Source organism: Haliotis rufescens, unplaced genomic scaffold (genome assembly GCF_023055435.1).
Source record: "Haliotis rufescens isolate VD_foot unplaced genomic scaffold, xgHalRufe1.0.p SCAF_11, whole genome shotgun sequence".
Taxonomy (NCBI): Eukaryota; Metazoa; Mollusca; class Gastropoda; order Lepetellida; family Haliotidae; genus Haliotis; species Haliotis rufescens.
In genome coordinates, this window is record NW_025963791.1 from 36468327 (window position 1) to 36486182 (window position 17856).

At 39.4% G+C, this 17856-nt stretch overlaps 1 protein-coding gene across 1 annotated transcript; it reads left to right on the forward strand.

Moving 5' to 3' along the window:
- The first annotated feature begins 9924 nt into the window (after window positions 1-9924).
- On the forward strand, window positions 9925-17381 carry LOC124152273 (pinopsin-like). The gene is made up of 3 exons (XM_046525148.2): window positions 9925-10347; window positions 16979-16997; window positions 17314-17381. Exons 1-3 carry the CDS (start codon window positions 9925-9927, stop codon window positions 17379-17381), a joined length of 510 nt encoding a protein of 169 aa, XP_046381104.2.
- Window positions 17382-17856: the final 475 nt, after the last annotated feature.

A 17856-nucleotide genomic window follows, 5' to 3' on the forward strand; every position in this document is an offset into this window, starting at 1 on the left:
AAATGTTTTGTCGCTTTATTTAACCCAGCTTTGAACAGTATTTCGGTTATATCATGGTTGGTACCAGAAGCCCACAGGGATGCAAATCGCAGACCAATGAAGCACCGGTACCCCCACGATTATTGCTTAACTCACACATCAATGCATATAACACTGTTCATTTTTATCTTCCTTATCATAACCCTTAATGCTACCGGTCACTGTACAAATGTTGTTTGAAAATAGTATGATGTTGAAAAGTGGGCAAGGAGATATAAATTAGAATCTGGTTTAAGCTTTGTATATTATGACCACTGGCATGCCTGTAGTAAACCGCTGGGAGGAGGCACCGCAGAATATGATGCCTGTAGGTTCAGGGAGAGACTTGGATGAAGGTATCATTTTTATTGGAGACTCATGAAAGAATGGACAGTTTTTACAGTAAAATACTGATGATGTATATTGACGTGATCGTCATGATAAACTACTTGAATTGGCAACATTTGATCGTCGGCAGCGTGTACATAATCCGGGCCAAGTATCTTCACGGGTCAGACACACATGTACAAACCTTGCTTTCATGCTTGTAATGGCACGTCATAGTTAAATTCCTATATTATCCTTTGTAGAAGTGTCTCCTGTGTCACAACTGGCCTTGCATGGTCCGTATTATCCAGTTAACTGTGTATATATATATATATGGTATATCTAGTATTTACACAACTGCCTAGAAACCCGTGAAGATTCGGGGTAGAATAGGTCTTCAGCAACCCATGTTTACCGTAAAAGGCGACAAAGCCGTCATATAGCTGGAATATTGCTGAGTGCGGCGTTAAACAACAAACAAACAAAACACATCTGCCTGGAAGTTCATTCCCTTACACGCGTTGAGAATGCGTGTGAGACAGACGTGACACGGGTGCTCAGTGGGTTGCACGTGGGTTTATCACCCGTTATAACACACGTCGAATTCCATTTCATAATAAAATGTCTGTATTATGCCAATCTTTGATTAAAGTATATTAGGCTATATTATTGGAATTGTCCATCAGTATTGAAACTTACACAGCTTTTAAGTATAAAAAAATGCCAAACAGTTTGCTTACTTACTTACTTTGGAGATTTAACGTGCGCTTTCCGACTGATGCATATTTCGCACACGGGCCCGGCCAGGCCATTTAATGTGTTTCCGAAAGGGGCGAAAGTGGTCTGTGCAACTCAATAGGGGGCTTTAGGGGTTGCTTATATAGAATTTGGGAATTTTGAGATTTGGAATTGTAACCCAGGCAAATATTTGTATAAAACCTGTTGTCTTAGAAACGAACTTTCAATTGATAATATGTTATATTTTGAGTACATTCTCCAACTGTAATTGTCTACCTGTACCAATCTGTCCACATCTGTCAACAACTGCCGATTATCTGTAACAATGAATTGGGTGTACAGCATGTGTGACCCACGCGTCCCACACGGGACTGGGTTTCAGTTGAATTTGAGGAATACATTCAATGAATAGTGATCTAATTCAGTTACCGCCCTTGGACAGAGAGGACGTGGCCGGATGAGCTCCCGCAATTTGAAAACAAAATCCAAGTTTTACTGAACCATCCGACGCCGAAGGTATACTTAATTGTACTACAGAGCCTTTATAAACGCAAATATACAACATTCTGTGAAGATTTTGTGTAAAAGGTTTCATATTTGCCTCTTTTGCTTAACTTTTGAACTCTAACAATGTCGGAACCATTTATGGATTCTCAAAACTATGTTGAAGCGGTTTTGACACAAGCAAATGTCACTACTTGCAACGTTGAAGCGGGTGTACCATCTGCAGCTAAAAAGGTAAAGCGGAAAAATTGTGATACAAACGGTGTTGCAAACTCTGATGAACTCCCATATATTTCGAATCATGAAATTTTGGCAGCAATAAACAACCTGAAAAGTACATTCAGTGATCAGTTAACTGACATCGAAACGCGGGTAACAAAGCGGTTTACAGAGATTCTGAAGGAAGAAACTGTGAAATTACGTCGAGACTTTGAGTCGGAGATGACGAAATTAAGTGACAGGGTAAATAATGTCGAAAAAGGTCAAACAGGCGAGATAAGGAATGTCCAGAAGAATTTCGAGACTCTGAAAACGAAAGTTGCGACTATGGAATCGACTTTTTCTGATGCGTTAAAGGATGGTAAAACTGACAAAATTATGTGTGAATGTGTTGTCAGAAATCTCCCAGTTGACGCACGTGAAGCTAATGACCCCAGTGTGACACGTCAACTTGTAAACAGTGTGATTCGAGATGGCCTAAAACTGTCGGATGTTCGGGCTGTACATGCGACAAGAAAAAAGCGTGCTGACGGTAAACCCGGCGTTGTGTTGTTTACCCTGGAAACCCCCGATCAGAAAAGGAAACTATTGCAGAAGAAAAAACACCTGAAACAGAGTAAGGACTGTTCTCGCGTTTATGTGGATTCGGCGCTTTCAGAAGATGAACTGATAAATAGGTCTAACATGCAAACCATCATTAAGGAATTGGGGAAAGACACTGTGTTTCGTTTCCATGGCAAACGGCTAGTCAGCTCCAAGAAAGACTAGGATATATTGCGGTTAGGCTTTTGGAACGTGGGTGGCTGGTCGCAGCGGGAATCAAGTAACAAACTATTTAGGGAAAATATAGTATTAGATTTACAATATGATGTGTTAGGTTTGTGTGAAACCTTTCTTCAAAACGAGGACTCTTTAACAGTGGACGGTTACACGTGGTACGGAAATAACCGCTCTCAACTCCATAAACGAGCAAAGAGAGGTTCGGGTGGGGTAGGTGCTCTATTTAAGAACTCTTTATTGAAAGATTTTTTGTTGTGAGATTTTAGACAACGATTTTAACGACATGATTTGGTTTAAACTTACGTCTCATTTTGATGCTGATTTTAAGATTGTTTTGTGCGTGTGCTATTTACCCCCTTCATGTTCATCACGTGTTAACGATGGAGAAGAATTTTTTAACACTCTGTTGGAAAAACTTTATCTCTTTCAAAATGATGGTATTTTATGTATATGCGGCGATTTCAACGCACGAGTTGGTAATGAAAGTGACTTTATCGAGGGAGTAGACAGCGTACCCGCAAGGGAGATAATTGACTACACTAAGAACTCTTATGGTGGTTTGTTTATTGACTTTCTGACTGAAAGTAACCTATGTATGATCAACGGTCGACTAGGAGCACAGGACTTCACTTATGTGAAGAATGGGGCGTCCGTTGTGGACTATGTGGTTACAGCACATGATCACCTTAGTAGCTATAAGAACTTTAATGTTGTTAAAATGTCTTCGATTATCACTGAAGGTAATGTCCCTGATAAAATACCCGATCACTCGATACTTTCATGGGACTTGGAGGTACCAACTAATTTGTCTGATTCTTTTACCACAATAGGCCAAATAGGTAAATGTAAAATGTACGTTAAAAGTAAAATTAAAAGTTATTTTTTGTCTGAGGTGTCTGCCGCTCAGATAAATGAAGTTGTACATAAAATAGAAAGAAACTTGTCTGTTCACGACGATGTTAATGCAGCCTACAATGAGTTTGTTTCTTTTTTGCATTCTGAATTAGATAAGTGTGCTTTACCATCACAGTCTAATGTTAGTGTCAATCGAAGATGTAAATCATTTTATAAGCCTTACTGGTGTAATGAACTACAATCTCAATGGGATAAAGCATGCCTTGCAGAAAAATATTGGTTGAAATGCAAGTCTCGGGTCAGGAGAAAACGTTCCAAGCATAGCTATTGTCAGGAGAGGAAATGTTTCGATAGACTATTACGCAAGTATAAAAGGGCACATCAGCTCAGTGAGCAACAACGTCTATTAGATAAGTACTGTGACAGTGACTCGCGCAGCTTTTGGAAAGCAATAGGCAAGATTGGTATCAGTAACGACCGAGTGTATGATGTCCCCTGGGAGGTGAAACATGATAGTGGTATATCTACAGATAGAGGAGTAGTCTTGAATACATGGAAAGATGAATACAGTTCTCTATTCCTTGAGAGTACATCTCCTAGTTTTGATGATGGTCACTTCCATAAGATTTGTGATGAGTTGGCAAATAATCAGGTGAGAGTGGACTGTCAGTTTGATACCCGTGACCTAGATTCACCGATTACAGTGTCGGAAGTTGTTCGTGCAGTTGCACGAGCAAAGCGCGGGAAAGCAGTTGGTTTTGACCTACTCCCGGCTGAGGCCCTAAAGAACGATACTTGCATCGATATCTTATTTAGAATGTTTTCCTATTGCTTTGATAACAAGGTATGCCCCGACTCGTGGCGAACAAGTTTGATTAACCCAATTAAAAAAAGTGACACTGATCCCCGCGACCCGTTGGGCTACCGGGGTATTGCTCTCCTGTCCGTGCCTTGTAAGATTTATTCTGATATATTAAATTGTCGTTTTAGTAATTGGCTAGAGGTAAATAACATACTGGTAGATGAACAAAACGGATTCCGATCAAAGAGAAATACACAAGAGCACATTTACAGCTTATTCACAGTGATAAATAATAGGAAACTATCAAAACAATCGACATTTGTGTGTTACATTGATGCTATGAAAGCTTTTGATAAAATTAACCGTAAATGTCTATGGTATAAACTTATGAAAATTGGTGTTAACGGTAATTTTCTTCAAGCAGTCCAGGCAATGTATGACGATACTTGGTCATGTGTTAGAGTAAATGATCACCACACAGACCGCTTTCCAGTTGACTCAGGTGTACGCCAAGGGTGTGTTTTATCACCAACTTTGTTCTCTGTATTTATAAATGATTTAACTGCTGAAATTAATAGCTTACACTGTGGTATCCACCTGGACACTGACATGCTGAGTATCCTAATGTATGCTGACGATGTTGCTCTCGTAGCACCTGACGAGCACTCTTTACAGCGGATGTTAGACTGTGTAGCAAACTGGTGCGCACGTTGGCGCTTACTTGTCAACATCAAGAAAACTAAAGTTGTGCACTATCGTCCCAGTTACATTAAAATGTCCGATTTTGTGTTTACAATTGGGTCTGACCAGGTTGAAAGTACTCACGCTTATAAATACCTAGGTGTCTGGCTACAGGAACATCTTGATTTGAATTTTACAGTTAAAGAAATAGCTAAATCTGCAAATAGGGCACTTGGTGTTATAATTTGTAAATTCAAAGCAGTTGGTGGTTTAGCTTATAACATTTTTACAACTTTGTACAATAACTTGGTCCAGCCTATCTTATCTTATGGATCGGCAATTTGGGGAACTAAGGAATTTAGCTGTATAAATGCTGTCCAAAACCGAGCGTGTAGATTTTTCTCAGCAGTCGGTAGAAAGACTCCAAATTTGGCTGTCCGTGGTGAAATGGGCTGGACATCCTCATTTACAAAACAAAAGATTGAAATTCTTCGGTTCTGGCGCAGTTTGCATGCTGCAGATCAATCCCGAATGCTGAGTATTATTTGCAGATGGTCAGTAAAATTCCGTAGATCCTGGAATAATACAGTTTTCAACTACTTTGTCAGTTTACATTTACCAATTTATGATCTAAATAATATTTCTACTGAAGAGTTTAACTTGTCTAAAGTATGTCTGTTATCCTTAGACCATTCTGATTGGTTACATGGACTCTGGAACGATACGGGCCAGGTAAATGGTAATAAGTTACGTACATACAGATTATTTAAAGATTCTTTATCAGTAGAACCCCATGTCAGTTTATTGATGAACAGACGTCAGCGCAGTATATTAAGTAAGTTTCGCTGCGGCTCACTGCCATAAGAAATAGAATTAGGAAGATTCACCCGCCCGAAAACACCGCTTATTGAAAGTATGTGTAAATTCTGTAATTGCAATGCTGTTGAGGATGAAATACACTTTTTTGCTGAATGTTCTCTCTATACAGATTTACGCTATGATTTATGGAATTTAGCTTCTCAATCAAATCCAAACTTTATACAGATGTCCGCTGCCGACCAGACCGTGTTCTTTATGCGGAACAATAAGGTGGTCAGACCCCTAGCCGCGCTTCTTCACCACATGTATGAGCGAAGACAACTGTGTCTTTCGTCTCTACCAGCCTAGTTCCATGTATCTTAGTATCAGAATGTTCTGATAACTGGCGATAACCGGTGATAACTGGTGATAACTCATTTTTATGTATATGTATGTACTGTGATAACTGGTGATAACTCATTTTTATGTATATGTATGTGCTGTGATATTTCTCATTTTTACTTATATGTATGTGACGTCCTGCGTGTCTCGTAGGCCATAATAGCCGGACACTGTACACACTATTTATGTATTTTTATTGTCACTGCTGTACAGTGTGTGACACGAAAATAAAATAATTTTCTTCTTCTTCTTCTTCTTCTAAACGATAACAATGTGAATCTTGCGTTAATGAGCGGCAATTGACCTGTGTTCACCAGACCATAACCATCGGCTAACATGCATGAACTATTTCACTGGGGTCTTGACATTGTGACTAGCCGACAGAAGAATAGTAGAGAATGTAGATACGCGTTCGTTGCTACGAGATCACACGAGTTGACACGATTGTCACCGTCAAAAGACTCCAACCATCAAGGAACCGTTATTATATACCCCCTCCGTATCATCAACTCATCAAAGACCCCAATCAGTCAGAATCCCTTGTATATATTACTGGCTTCACCTGTTAAGATGTTGACCTGATATCACCCCTTTTGTGTACAGTGCAAGCTTCCCCACTCCATTGCAACAACATCCTCTCTACTCAACTGTATAAACACTGCCTCTTACCTGTATATATGCTTGTCAACCACACTCTGTTCATCCCTAAACTTAAAATACCCAAAATAGACACAACACTAGCTAGCCAAATAAATAAACAAACCGACCCAAACATAGCTAAAACTACCACACTAGCATACATACACGACAATTGGCCAAATTGGTGTCACATTTACACGGACGGATCCTCAGATCCGACCTCCAAACACACAGGTTTCGGAGTCCATACCACACAACCAACTAAAACCACACAATCCTTCCGACTCCAAAACAACCAATCAATATTCACGGCAGAACTAGTGGGCATGGCCTCAGCCCTCCATATTCAAGAATCCAAATCCATAAAAAAAATCCTAATACTTACCGACTCCCTAAGTGGACTGCAAGCCCTCCAAAACAAAAATACCAAAAACCGACCTAAATTAATAAATCAAATACTTTAAAGCTACAACGACCTAACTAAGGCAGGCAAACAAATAATCTTCTTGTGGATACCCGCCCACGTAGGAATATACGGTAATGAAAACGCCGATAAAGCAGCTAAACTATCCCTCAAAATCCCAGAAATAAGCTTAAACTTACTCGTCTCAAAATCAGAAATTAAAAGTGTAAACAAGCAAAAAATCACAAAAATGGCATAACCTATATCTAAACTCAAATAGCCAAATCAAAAAAGTGCTCAGCAAACCACTAACCAAACCAAAAATTCTCCATCCATCAAAACAAATCGACAGAGTAATCACTAAACTCTAAACAGGACACACCAACCTAAATAATCACCTAAAAAAAATTTAAAAAACACACTACAGGTAACTGCCCACACTGCAAACAACCAGAAACCCCAGAACACGCACTCATCCACTGCACACACTACCTAACACATCGAACCGCATTACTAACCACCCTCAATCTAAACAAGGCTCTCACTCTAGAAGCAATACTAAACCCACAAAATAAACTAGAAAACTTCAAGGCCTTAGGCGTATTCTTAATAAAAACGGAACTAATAAAACGCATCTAAAAACACAATAACCTACCAAATCAAAATCACATAAACAAACAAACATCCACCATACCCAGCTCCCTTAGTTCTCCTCCCCAACCCCATCGGCATCTATTCCAAATCTCAAAATTCCCAAATTCTATATAAGCAACCCCTAAACCCCCCTCTTGGGTTGCACAGACCACTTTCGCCCCTTTCGGAAACACATTAAATGGCCTGGCCGGGCCCGTGTGCGAAATATGCATCAGTTGGAAAGCGCACGTTAAATCTCCAAAGTAAGTAAGTAAGTAACTCTGTTCATCACGGTTGATAACGGTGTTAGAACCTACACCGAAACGTCGCTCCTAATTGGGATAAAGAAGTTGTTCCATATATCTTATCTTTACTTTATGACTGTCCTGTTATTTGCTAAAGACTATTAATATCAATTAAAAGACATAAGAGGCAATGGAACCGAAATATGGTATACCCGGCTGTTGTGTATTTGATGATAGTGTTCAGATGCCCTGAAATGTTATAACGTTAGATCATGAGGGCGAAACATTACAATGTTTTATTGTACATAGCGTTGGGACACCAAAACATCCGGTTTAAAATCAATATCGCTGACATGAGAAATTACCTAATAATATATATATAATTGTATAGAAGGTAATGGTGAAAAAATGAATGATCGTTTAATGGAAACCGATTGTATTTAACAGCTCCCTGTGCACATGCGGTGTCGAAGAATACGACATTGCACCGACACTACAAACACGTTGGACATATTTGAGTTGTTGCCTGACGAATAACGGGCGTTTGTCATCCTATGCGTATGCATATTTTTACATTTTATACCATAGCAGAGTAAGAGAAGGCATTGGAGATGGTCTTGACAAGTACTAAAATAACTGTTGTTTATTAAACGGAGACTACTGATTTCTTCTCTCACTTTCCAATTTAATTCACGTTCATTTCTTCCGTTCTTCTAAACTGTTATGAAAATCGTTCACATGATCACAAGATCTATCACGAATTTGACGATGTTTTCTACAACATGGTGTTGCTTACCTCGGCGGCGAAGCTTAGTGTTTAGATCCGATGTTTGTTTTCAAATAAATACGTAGGCGACCACAGATGAACAGGATTGTCTAGCCAATGATTTGTTTAGCAAGTGCAGATAGGTTGAAATAAGTGACATTGATATTTCATGCGATATCGAGCTGTGATTCGAACCGAGTGCGAAATCTTGAATAAGGACCAAGATGGCGAGCGTCACTCGTTGTCTGTGCGTGAATTTTTATACGAATGTCTAATGCTAAACACGCTATCGTCGAGTTCCTGTGGCTCATTCACGCAATCCAAATTGCGTAGATTGTTGGTTATATTTGTACTATCCATTTTCTATACGTCACGCCCTTCCTATGCCTTACCTTTTTCTTGTGAGTTTGGCAAAAATTCTTACCGTTATCGCTCTGTTATTTAATGAGAAATGCGTGAGACTCCTTCCAACTGTTGCTATGTGTCAGATAGAGTACGTGCTATGAGCAATCCGTGAAACCTCGCATGCACAGAACGGCAAATGTGAACAAGGCTTTAAACAATCCGCATGCGTAGAACGATCGAATTCAGCACTTCCGCAAGGAGTTACGAGCACCGATTTGACCAATAAAGGCTGAGAAACAGAAATACCGTGAGAGGCTGCTGATCGATTGACAGTGCCAATCAGGAACAGATACGAGCTTGATCACATCTTTCTCTCGCAGTAAATTCCGATGTCAAACTTCGCCGCAGTAAAACGACGGTTAGAAAGCGTCCCAAAGCCATCGTTTTTTCGTACAATGCCAATATACGAAACAGCGACGTTTTCCTGTTTGGAGTGATATGCGTGTGTAATATTATCGGGAACCTGTCTTTGGAATACGAACTGGTCTTTACCTACCTGTCTACAGCGATGTATTAAATACTAGTGACACTAACCATGTCACCAACTGTGTCCGTCGCCGCCTTAGACACACTCGGTGTCATAATGACTCTTGCTTCCGCGTTTAGTTTGGTCTTCAACAGTTGTGGTTTTCTGGTTTTCCTGAAAACTAAAAGCCTAAGATCTCCCACGAATGTGTTCATCATGTCCTTATGTATATGCGACATATTCATGGCGATTGTAGCATTCATCCCAGCTGCTAGTTGCTTCTACCATGGCTTCATCTTTCTACATGCTGTTTGTGTTTTCGAAGGATTCATTGTATTTTTTCTTGGTCTGACGTCTATGTACCTTCTGGCTGCTATATCACTTATTAGGTACATCATCATCGCAAAACCTTTCCATAAGTCCACGATAACACATCGGGTTGCACTGATGGCAAATGCGTGTTGCTGGGGACTGGGATTGTTGTGGTCAAGTTTGCCCATCATGGGGTGGAACCACTACACAACAGAAGGCGCGGGGGTATCCTGCAGCGTCGTGTGGCAGAGTGACGATACCGCCGACACTTCCTACATCATTGTTATCTTCATCGCCTGTCTCCTCATCCCTGTCGCTGTCATGGGCTATTCGTACTTCCACGTGTATATGACGGTAAGTTCCAATAATGGTGTAGTGAGTCAGAGGTTTAATTTCGTTTAATTTAGAACATGTACAAAAATATCACAGCAGGACAACTTAACGTGGGAGGAACGTTTTTTTACTAATTTCGTGAGCAGCTCAAAATATTGACCCTGAATACCTAATAATATAATGACAGCAGATGACACCGACACCCCCCCCCCCCCAAAAAAAAAATAAAACACAAAAAACACAAACAACATACATCAATACATGTGATGTATTTTCATTATTATCTTCACTAATGAAACCTTAACCTTAATGCTTATTGTTGATGCTGAAAGCGGGAAGATTTAACTATACAGTAAACTACGGTTATAACGAACTCAAAGGGACTCCTATTTTTAGTTCGTTATAACCGTAGTTCGTTATAAGCATATATACAGCATAACCACAGCAAATAGTCGGGACTAAAAAGTAAGTTCGTTATATCCGTCAGTTCGTTATAAGCGTGTTCGTTATAACCGTAGTTTACTGTAATAGTATAAGCTTTATATATTATGAAAACGAGCATGAACATAGTAAACCTCTGTTGAAAAAGGAGTCGTCGCCGCAGGGTATGTTGCATGTGGGTTCAGGGAGACACACGGGGAAATAATTTCAAAAAATGAAAAATCCTTTCTCATTTCACAAAACCACTGTAAAGAAGTAAAGAAGATTGCGATGCCATATTGTAAAATGTAATTTTCTTAGTTACTAAATTTAAACAAATATTTTACGATTTCTTGTTGCCGTTTGATTACCAGTGGGAATCTACCTGTCTTTTTATACTCATGGATATTACTAGTGCTTTCTTTCACACCCAACAAGTACTTAAGAACTTCTCTATGCACTTTTCAATACATTCAGCTAGTGACCAACACCAAATTCGTAAACCATAGTTAAGCAATGGCTCATCAAAAGTATCAAACATTTCCAAAGATGACTTTATATCTAATTTCTATTTTCGTATTTCAAATAACAACACATTAATAGCTTTATCAGCCAAAACCTGTACAGTTATGTTGTGTTTCTCATTTGAAGAAAGTGTAACCCCATATAGTTAAAGTTACCAACACTTTGTAATGGCGTGTTATAGAGACTAAAGTGTTGATTAGCAGGTTAACAATTAAACCTCATGTTGACAATATGTATGTTGAGTATCTCAACAATCTTGAATGTCACCTGCTGATTTAGTCATCATTACTATGTCATCAGCAAATAATAGTCAGTAGAGCATTAAATCCCCCACACTAACTCCTCTATTGTCATCACTATATAAGACAACTTCCAAATCTTCAATAAGAAATAAAACAAGCAGAGGGGATAATATTTCACCCTTTCTTAATCCAGGGTATCCAAGTGTGTGCAGGACTAAATTGATACTTTACACAGGATTTAAATTCGTTATACATACAGTCAAGTATCGTTAATCCGAGGATCGGCTTTATCCGACACTAATGATGGGAACCGATTAAATCACTGTTATTTAGACCCGTTAATCCGACAGTCTCGCCTCCGACTCCGACACACCTAATTTGCAACGAATTACCGAAATCACGGATTAGTCAGTCTCGTTAATCCGACACAGTGATCAGCGTACTCCATGGTCACCTGCCCGCGAGTACACAGGCCGTGTCATACAGTCATACATTTGTTTTGTGTTGAGCTTTAGAGGTTGCATGATTAGAAAACATATTCCGCTAACAATGTAACATAACAATATTAATATTTCATTTTTATTTTCTTATTACGTTTTTGTATCTTGATCTATCGTGTAGTTGTCCGATTTTCGATCATAGCTATAAACTAAGACATTTACCACACAGTCCTAAACTTTAGCCAAACACCATTTCTAAAAACAGAATCAAACGCATTCTGGTAGTCAATAAATACACAATAGAGTGTATAACATGTTGGCCAGTGTACCATTTCATTGATTGACACGTATGTCTTTTTCTATGTCCCAGTACCTGTTTTGCACAAAAATACTAAAATAAAATTACGTCAAAATGACTAAGAAAATATAAAAAATGACAGATGAAAGGCATTATGGTATAAGTAGTGTTATGTAACAGTAGATGTACAGTCAAACAACGCTGTGTCGAAGTTGAAGGGACCTACGTAAATATTTCGAGTTATCCGAGGCTCGACACAACCGAACATGATAAATAAATAAGGAACACGCAGCGACCAAGCTTTTACTTCGAGACAACCATAAAAGTCCGATACATCAAAGTTCGACACAACAGTGTTTAACTGTAGTAAGTAAATTAGAACTTGAGAGATGATGAATACACAATGTCACAATGTTGGTTGGTTGGTTTGTTGTTAAACGTTGTTTAACGTTTAGCGGTCTGTAAATAATCGAGTCTGGACCAGACAATCCAGTGATTAATATCATGAGCATCGATCCACGCAATTGGGATCGGTGACATGTATCAACCAAGTCAGCGAGCCTGACCACCCGATCCCGTTAGTCGCCTTTTACGACAATCATAGTCGCCCTTTACGGCAAGCATCGGTTGCTGAAGACCTATTCTACCCCGGAAACCTCACGGCTCCAATGTCACAATGAGAGATGATATTTGAAAGTGAACGTGTAGAGTGGTATTTCCTTGTGGTATTCAGGTGTCCGACTGTTAAAATATGCTCATGAAAATGAGCCATTTTTAACACATTTCACCTCAACAATTGCTTTTATTATAAGCATGTAACAGCTTAGAAGATGGACGGAGCCGAATTCACATCTAATAACTGAACCTTTTCTCAATGTTTTGGTCATTTTGTAGTAAATTATTCACATATTGTAACCGAAAATGGTACTTCTTCCTTTCTGGACCTTTGCCATTAACATGATAAATTATATGTATCTCGTATAATTGGGTACCTAGGGTATTTTGTTGATATTTACCTTTTTTCAAGTGTGTGGATCCAGCAAAGTAACAACGATGGGAGTAAGTTTTATTCATCAATGGGTCACGCTGGTTGTTGAAATAATTTGCCACACCCTTAATTACCGTGGAAGTCGAGAGTGACCCTCGATTCGTCAGAAAACATGACATCAACCCGTCGTCGATTATCCCAGTGCTGACGTTCCCTACACCAGTGACGGCTCTGATTCAAATGACGTGCAGTAAGTTGTAGGATGGCACGTGGACGTCGTGCACGCAAATGCCATATGTGCAGACGATTTCGCACCGTCTGTGCATGTACTATTACACCAGTTGCCTGTTGCAACCGGTCCCTTATCTGAGTGGTAGTTTGCAACCAATTTCGTGATGCCACAGTTCTGACTAATCACCTGGGCTGGAGATGTCGCTCTTGGGCGCCCAGAGCGGCGGCGATCATCGAAGTTATGTGTTTGTTGGTATCGGGGCCACAATCTGCTGATGACAGATTGAGAAACACGCAGCGTTTGGGCAACAGTATTCTGACGTGTGCCCACCTGCAACATTCCTATGGCACGTAAACGTCCAGCACGTGGCAAACGTCGCATGATTAATTATGCTGCTTCCTAAGTGAAAATATGTGTTCAACAAACTGTCTTCTAGCGCTTGGTTCCAAGAAAACAATATGCGTCTGCTCACAACCGAGTTTGAGTGACAATGGTAAATCTGGGATACAAACCCTTGCACCTGCTGTCCGAGATCACGTACTTCATGACTGTCACGATGTTGTGTTTGAGAGCTTGATTTATTCGGAAATGTTCTTGCCACATAAATCACTTACTTTCATTGCCAGACATTGGTGTACGTTCCTGAAGTTTAACCTCAAAACAAAATACCCTTTTTTGTGCATAGTATATTTAGACCATTTAAAAATATGACAACTGCTGGATGGAAACATGCACATATCAGTAGACATGACTACATTGTAAAAAATGTCATGATACATATTAACTTCTAAGTTGACATAATGCTTCACATTCCTCAAGATGCATGTTCAGTGTATTGTTCAAATATAACTTTTCTTTGCGGTGTGTTTCTGTCCATTTATAGTCTAGACTATTACACCCGTCAACATGTTCAGCCGGAACTTAACTGATATGTCCGTCCTTTGTTTACGGATCCTCGCGGTAATTAGTTTGTTCATTGTAGTGTGGAGGCTTGCCTGTTTCGTGACCAAATGAGAAACTGTTTAGGATAATACCTGATATATATTCCATTTATTTCCCCTGTAGACGTTTCTTACATTAGTTGCGCTAATTACCCGCTCTTGCAATATCTGGACCACTGCTATATGTTGTCTATCGACCATGATGTTCACTCACCCTTAATGTAGCAAGCACGGACAGGGGCACTTATAATTAGTTATATGTGCACTTGACGCTAAACGAAGCGAATGGCTACACAATGCCATCCTCCTGGTGACGATCATATATTCATTAGTGTGTGTATCTGTCTCAGTCGTCCAATTACCGTAGAATTCCTAACTGTAATTACAGTATCCATGGACCTCATGGATTATTGCATCAACCAGAACTTTATATAACAAACATCTACGATAAATCATTAATAAGATGCCATAGTATATTTAGGATATCCCTTCATGATTTAAAGGTTAACTCGTTTCGCAAATGTATGTGTGTCTTTTTTGTGCTCTCTTTGAAACTTAAGATGAATATTATGTTTTCTTTGTGTGCAGACAATTTGCTGAGTTAAGACAGGTTTATCTCCCTTATTTATGATATGTACGTTGCAACGAGAGAGAGAGAGACAGACAGACAGACAGAGACAGAGAGAGACAGGCAGACAAACAGACAGAGAGACAGAGGCAGGCAGACAGACAGAATCACACACAGACACAACCAGAAACAGACCCTGAGTGATCTAAGGTTTAACAGTATTTCGTAAGTGGGTAAATGTTTACGCATCTGTTATTGTCCGGCTGTATAACGGCGGTCTGTATATAATCTGTTATTGTCCGGCTGCATAACGTCGGTCTGTATATAATCTCCCATTGATTGAAAGCATTTTCGGAGAACACCGACCGAAGTAAAGGAATAATGCAACCGAAATTAGTTGTTCTGTAAGTGCCCCTGTTACAAATAGATCAATATGGCATCAAGTGAAGAGACCATTACATATTTGCACTGTTGAACACATGGAACTATACATTTGCCAAAGCTATGGTCCTTGCATAAGGTGATGCTCATACGGGACAGATGTCTTCACCTTATAACAAAGTTAAATTTTCTTTCTTGAGAACCGGTTTCAGTGGTTCAATAGTCTGAATTCATCGATTGATGTCACCGAGTTGGTGAAAACATGCATTGCTTTGACTTGATTATTTACTGTTCAAGTACTCATGAAATGTTAACAGTTGGTGAAGTTCAAAATAACCCTGATGACTTCATCCCTGTTCTGTGTAAATGTGATGTAATAACATAACAGCTAGATGTTTGTGGCAACAGCAGAATTGGTATCAGCCTTTCCAGAAATTGTGTAGATTTTTCATTTGGAGACATATTCATGTTATGTTTGAATGAACATTTCTGAGTTAATACATAGTTCATGGTGGTCAAAACCCTGTCCTCATAATAATAATAAAAGATAGCCAAGTGATATACCAGTCGTCCCTTTCTATTAAGATAAAACCTAAATATTCATAATAACTATTTCCAATAGCTTTCCTCCAATATAGCAATCTTGCTTTGAAGTCTTTGCAGGTTTTTTATATTTCTACTCATCTTCCATTTGGTGCTGGACGTGAAGTCATCCCACCGATGGCATCCTTACATACACTTTGTCAGATTGCTGACGGGGTTAACCTCTTTGGTCATGTGGACAAGGCATCCGATCTTAAAAGGTCCATGGTTAAAATCCAGCCATGGTACTCGGAAATGTCATGGTCGTTACACAATATATCTGATATAATGTTTGATCCACATGAAGTCTCATCGAAAAGAATAATGAAATCTGCGTAAAAATGAACCATAACTTGGAATACTAGTAGAATATCGTATTCTTTCAGATATTTGATATGTACCACTTCACACGCCTTTGAAGTTGTATAAGGTAATTTATGACAATAGAAAATAGAAATGAACTTGTCCAGTTGCTTGACACCAGAATTACATGGAAAAATCTGAAACATTGTTAGTTGACTGAACTAATGTCTTTATATTCTGGTATTGAGATACTTAGAATTTTTTAATTGTAAGGCGTGTCTCAAGAATTCTTGTAATTCTTCAAAAACAGCTAAGGATAGTAATGGTTCTGTATGTGTTTGGGTCTAATGGAGCTCCCTTTAAATAATGGTTTTGTAGCACATGTTAATCAGGCAATATGCCAGATGAAAGAACGAGAAAATTAGTAAAGAGAGATAATCTTCCTATGCTATAAATAATGTGATCATTTATAAACAAAATCAAAACCAGAGGCCTGATTTATTTTCATTTTTTTCAGGTTGTATAATGTTATCTATTTTCATATAATTGACTATCACATTTCTGACCGTCAACAGAAGGCCGGATAATTAGGGCCGATAACACTAACACACACATCCTGTTACGTTATCTGAAAAAGTTGCGAAACGCTATAGGAGTGTGTGAGTCAGTATGGTTTTACGCCGCTTTTAGCAATATTCCAGCAATATCACGACGGGGGACACAAGAAATGGGCTTCTCACATTGTACCCATGTCGGGAATTGAACCCGGGTCTTCGGCGTGACGAGCGAACGCTTTAACCACTTGGCTACCCGACCAGCCCTAAACGCCATAGGACATTACTGACATTTTATCAATATATTTTCTTGACAAGTCCGGGGGCACGGGTGGCCCAGTCGTCTAAGGCGCTGCGATTCGCTGTGCAGAGTTGCGTCCCTTGGGCACGCCAGAAACCTATGGTCTTCAGCAATCCATGCTTGTCGTAAGAGGCGACTGACGGAATCGTATCCTCATTGCGTAGATTGATGGTCGGGATATCAATCACTGGATTATCATTATTCTGCTTTAGGCTTGATTATTATAGCTGGAATATTGGATTATGGCGTTAACAAACGAACGAAACAAACATTTTGTTAGTTAACTAGATTTATGCATTGATAGTAATATAGACGCCCCGTTGAAGATTTATGTCCTAATGCTGTCGTATACATTCGTAAAAACATCTACTTTTATATGTAAATATAAATATAGAGATACCGTTGAACACGACATGTACTGAATTTGTCTATGTCATCACCACCCAATGATTACACATCCATGTCCCTCGGAAGATATAACAGCCAACTCGGGGTGTCACAGTTCCTCACAAACTGACTAATCACCACATTCACGCTAATTATATTAGCACCACCCATGTGCCCGAAGGTGCCTGAGTAATTAGACGCACGGCCCTTCCGCAATAATCCAGGTAAGGACGGGGGTTCGCAAGCCGTCTTCAAATGATGCCATGATTCGGTATTATAACAACATGCTCTCCCTGTTGCGTTGTCTACGTATATTAACTTCATTCAACTTACAGATAGACAGACATATATTCTATTTCTCACTTCGT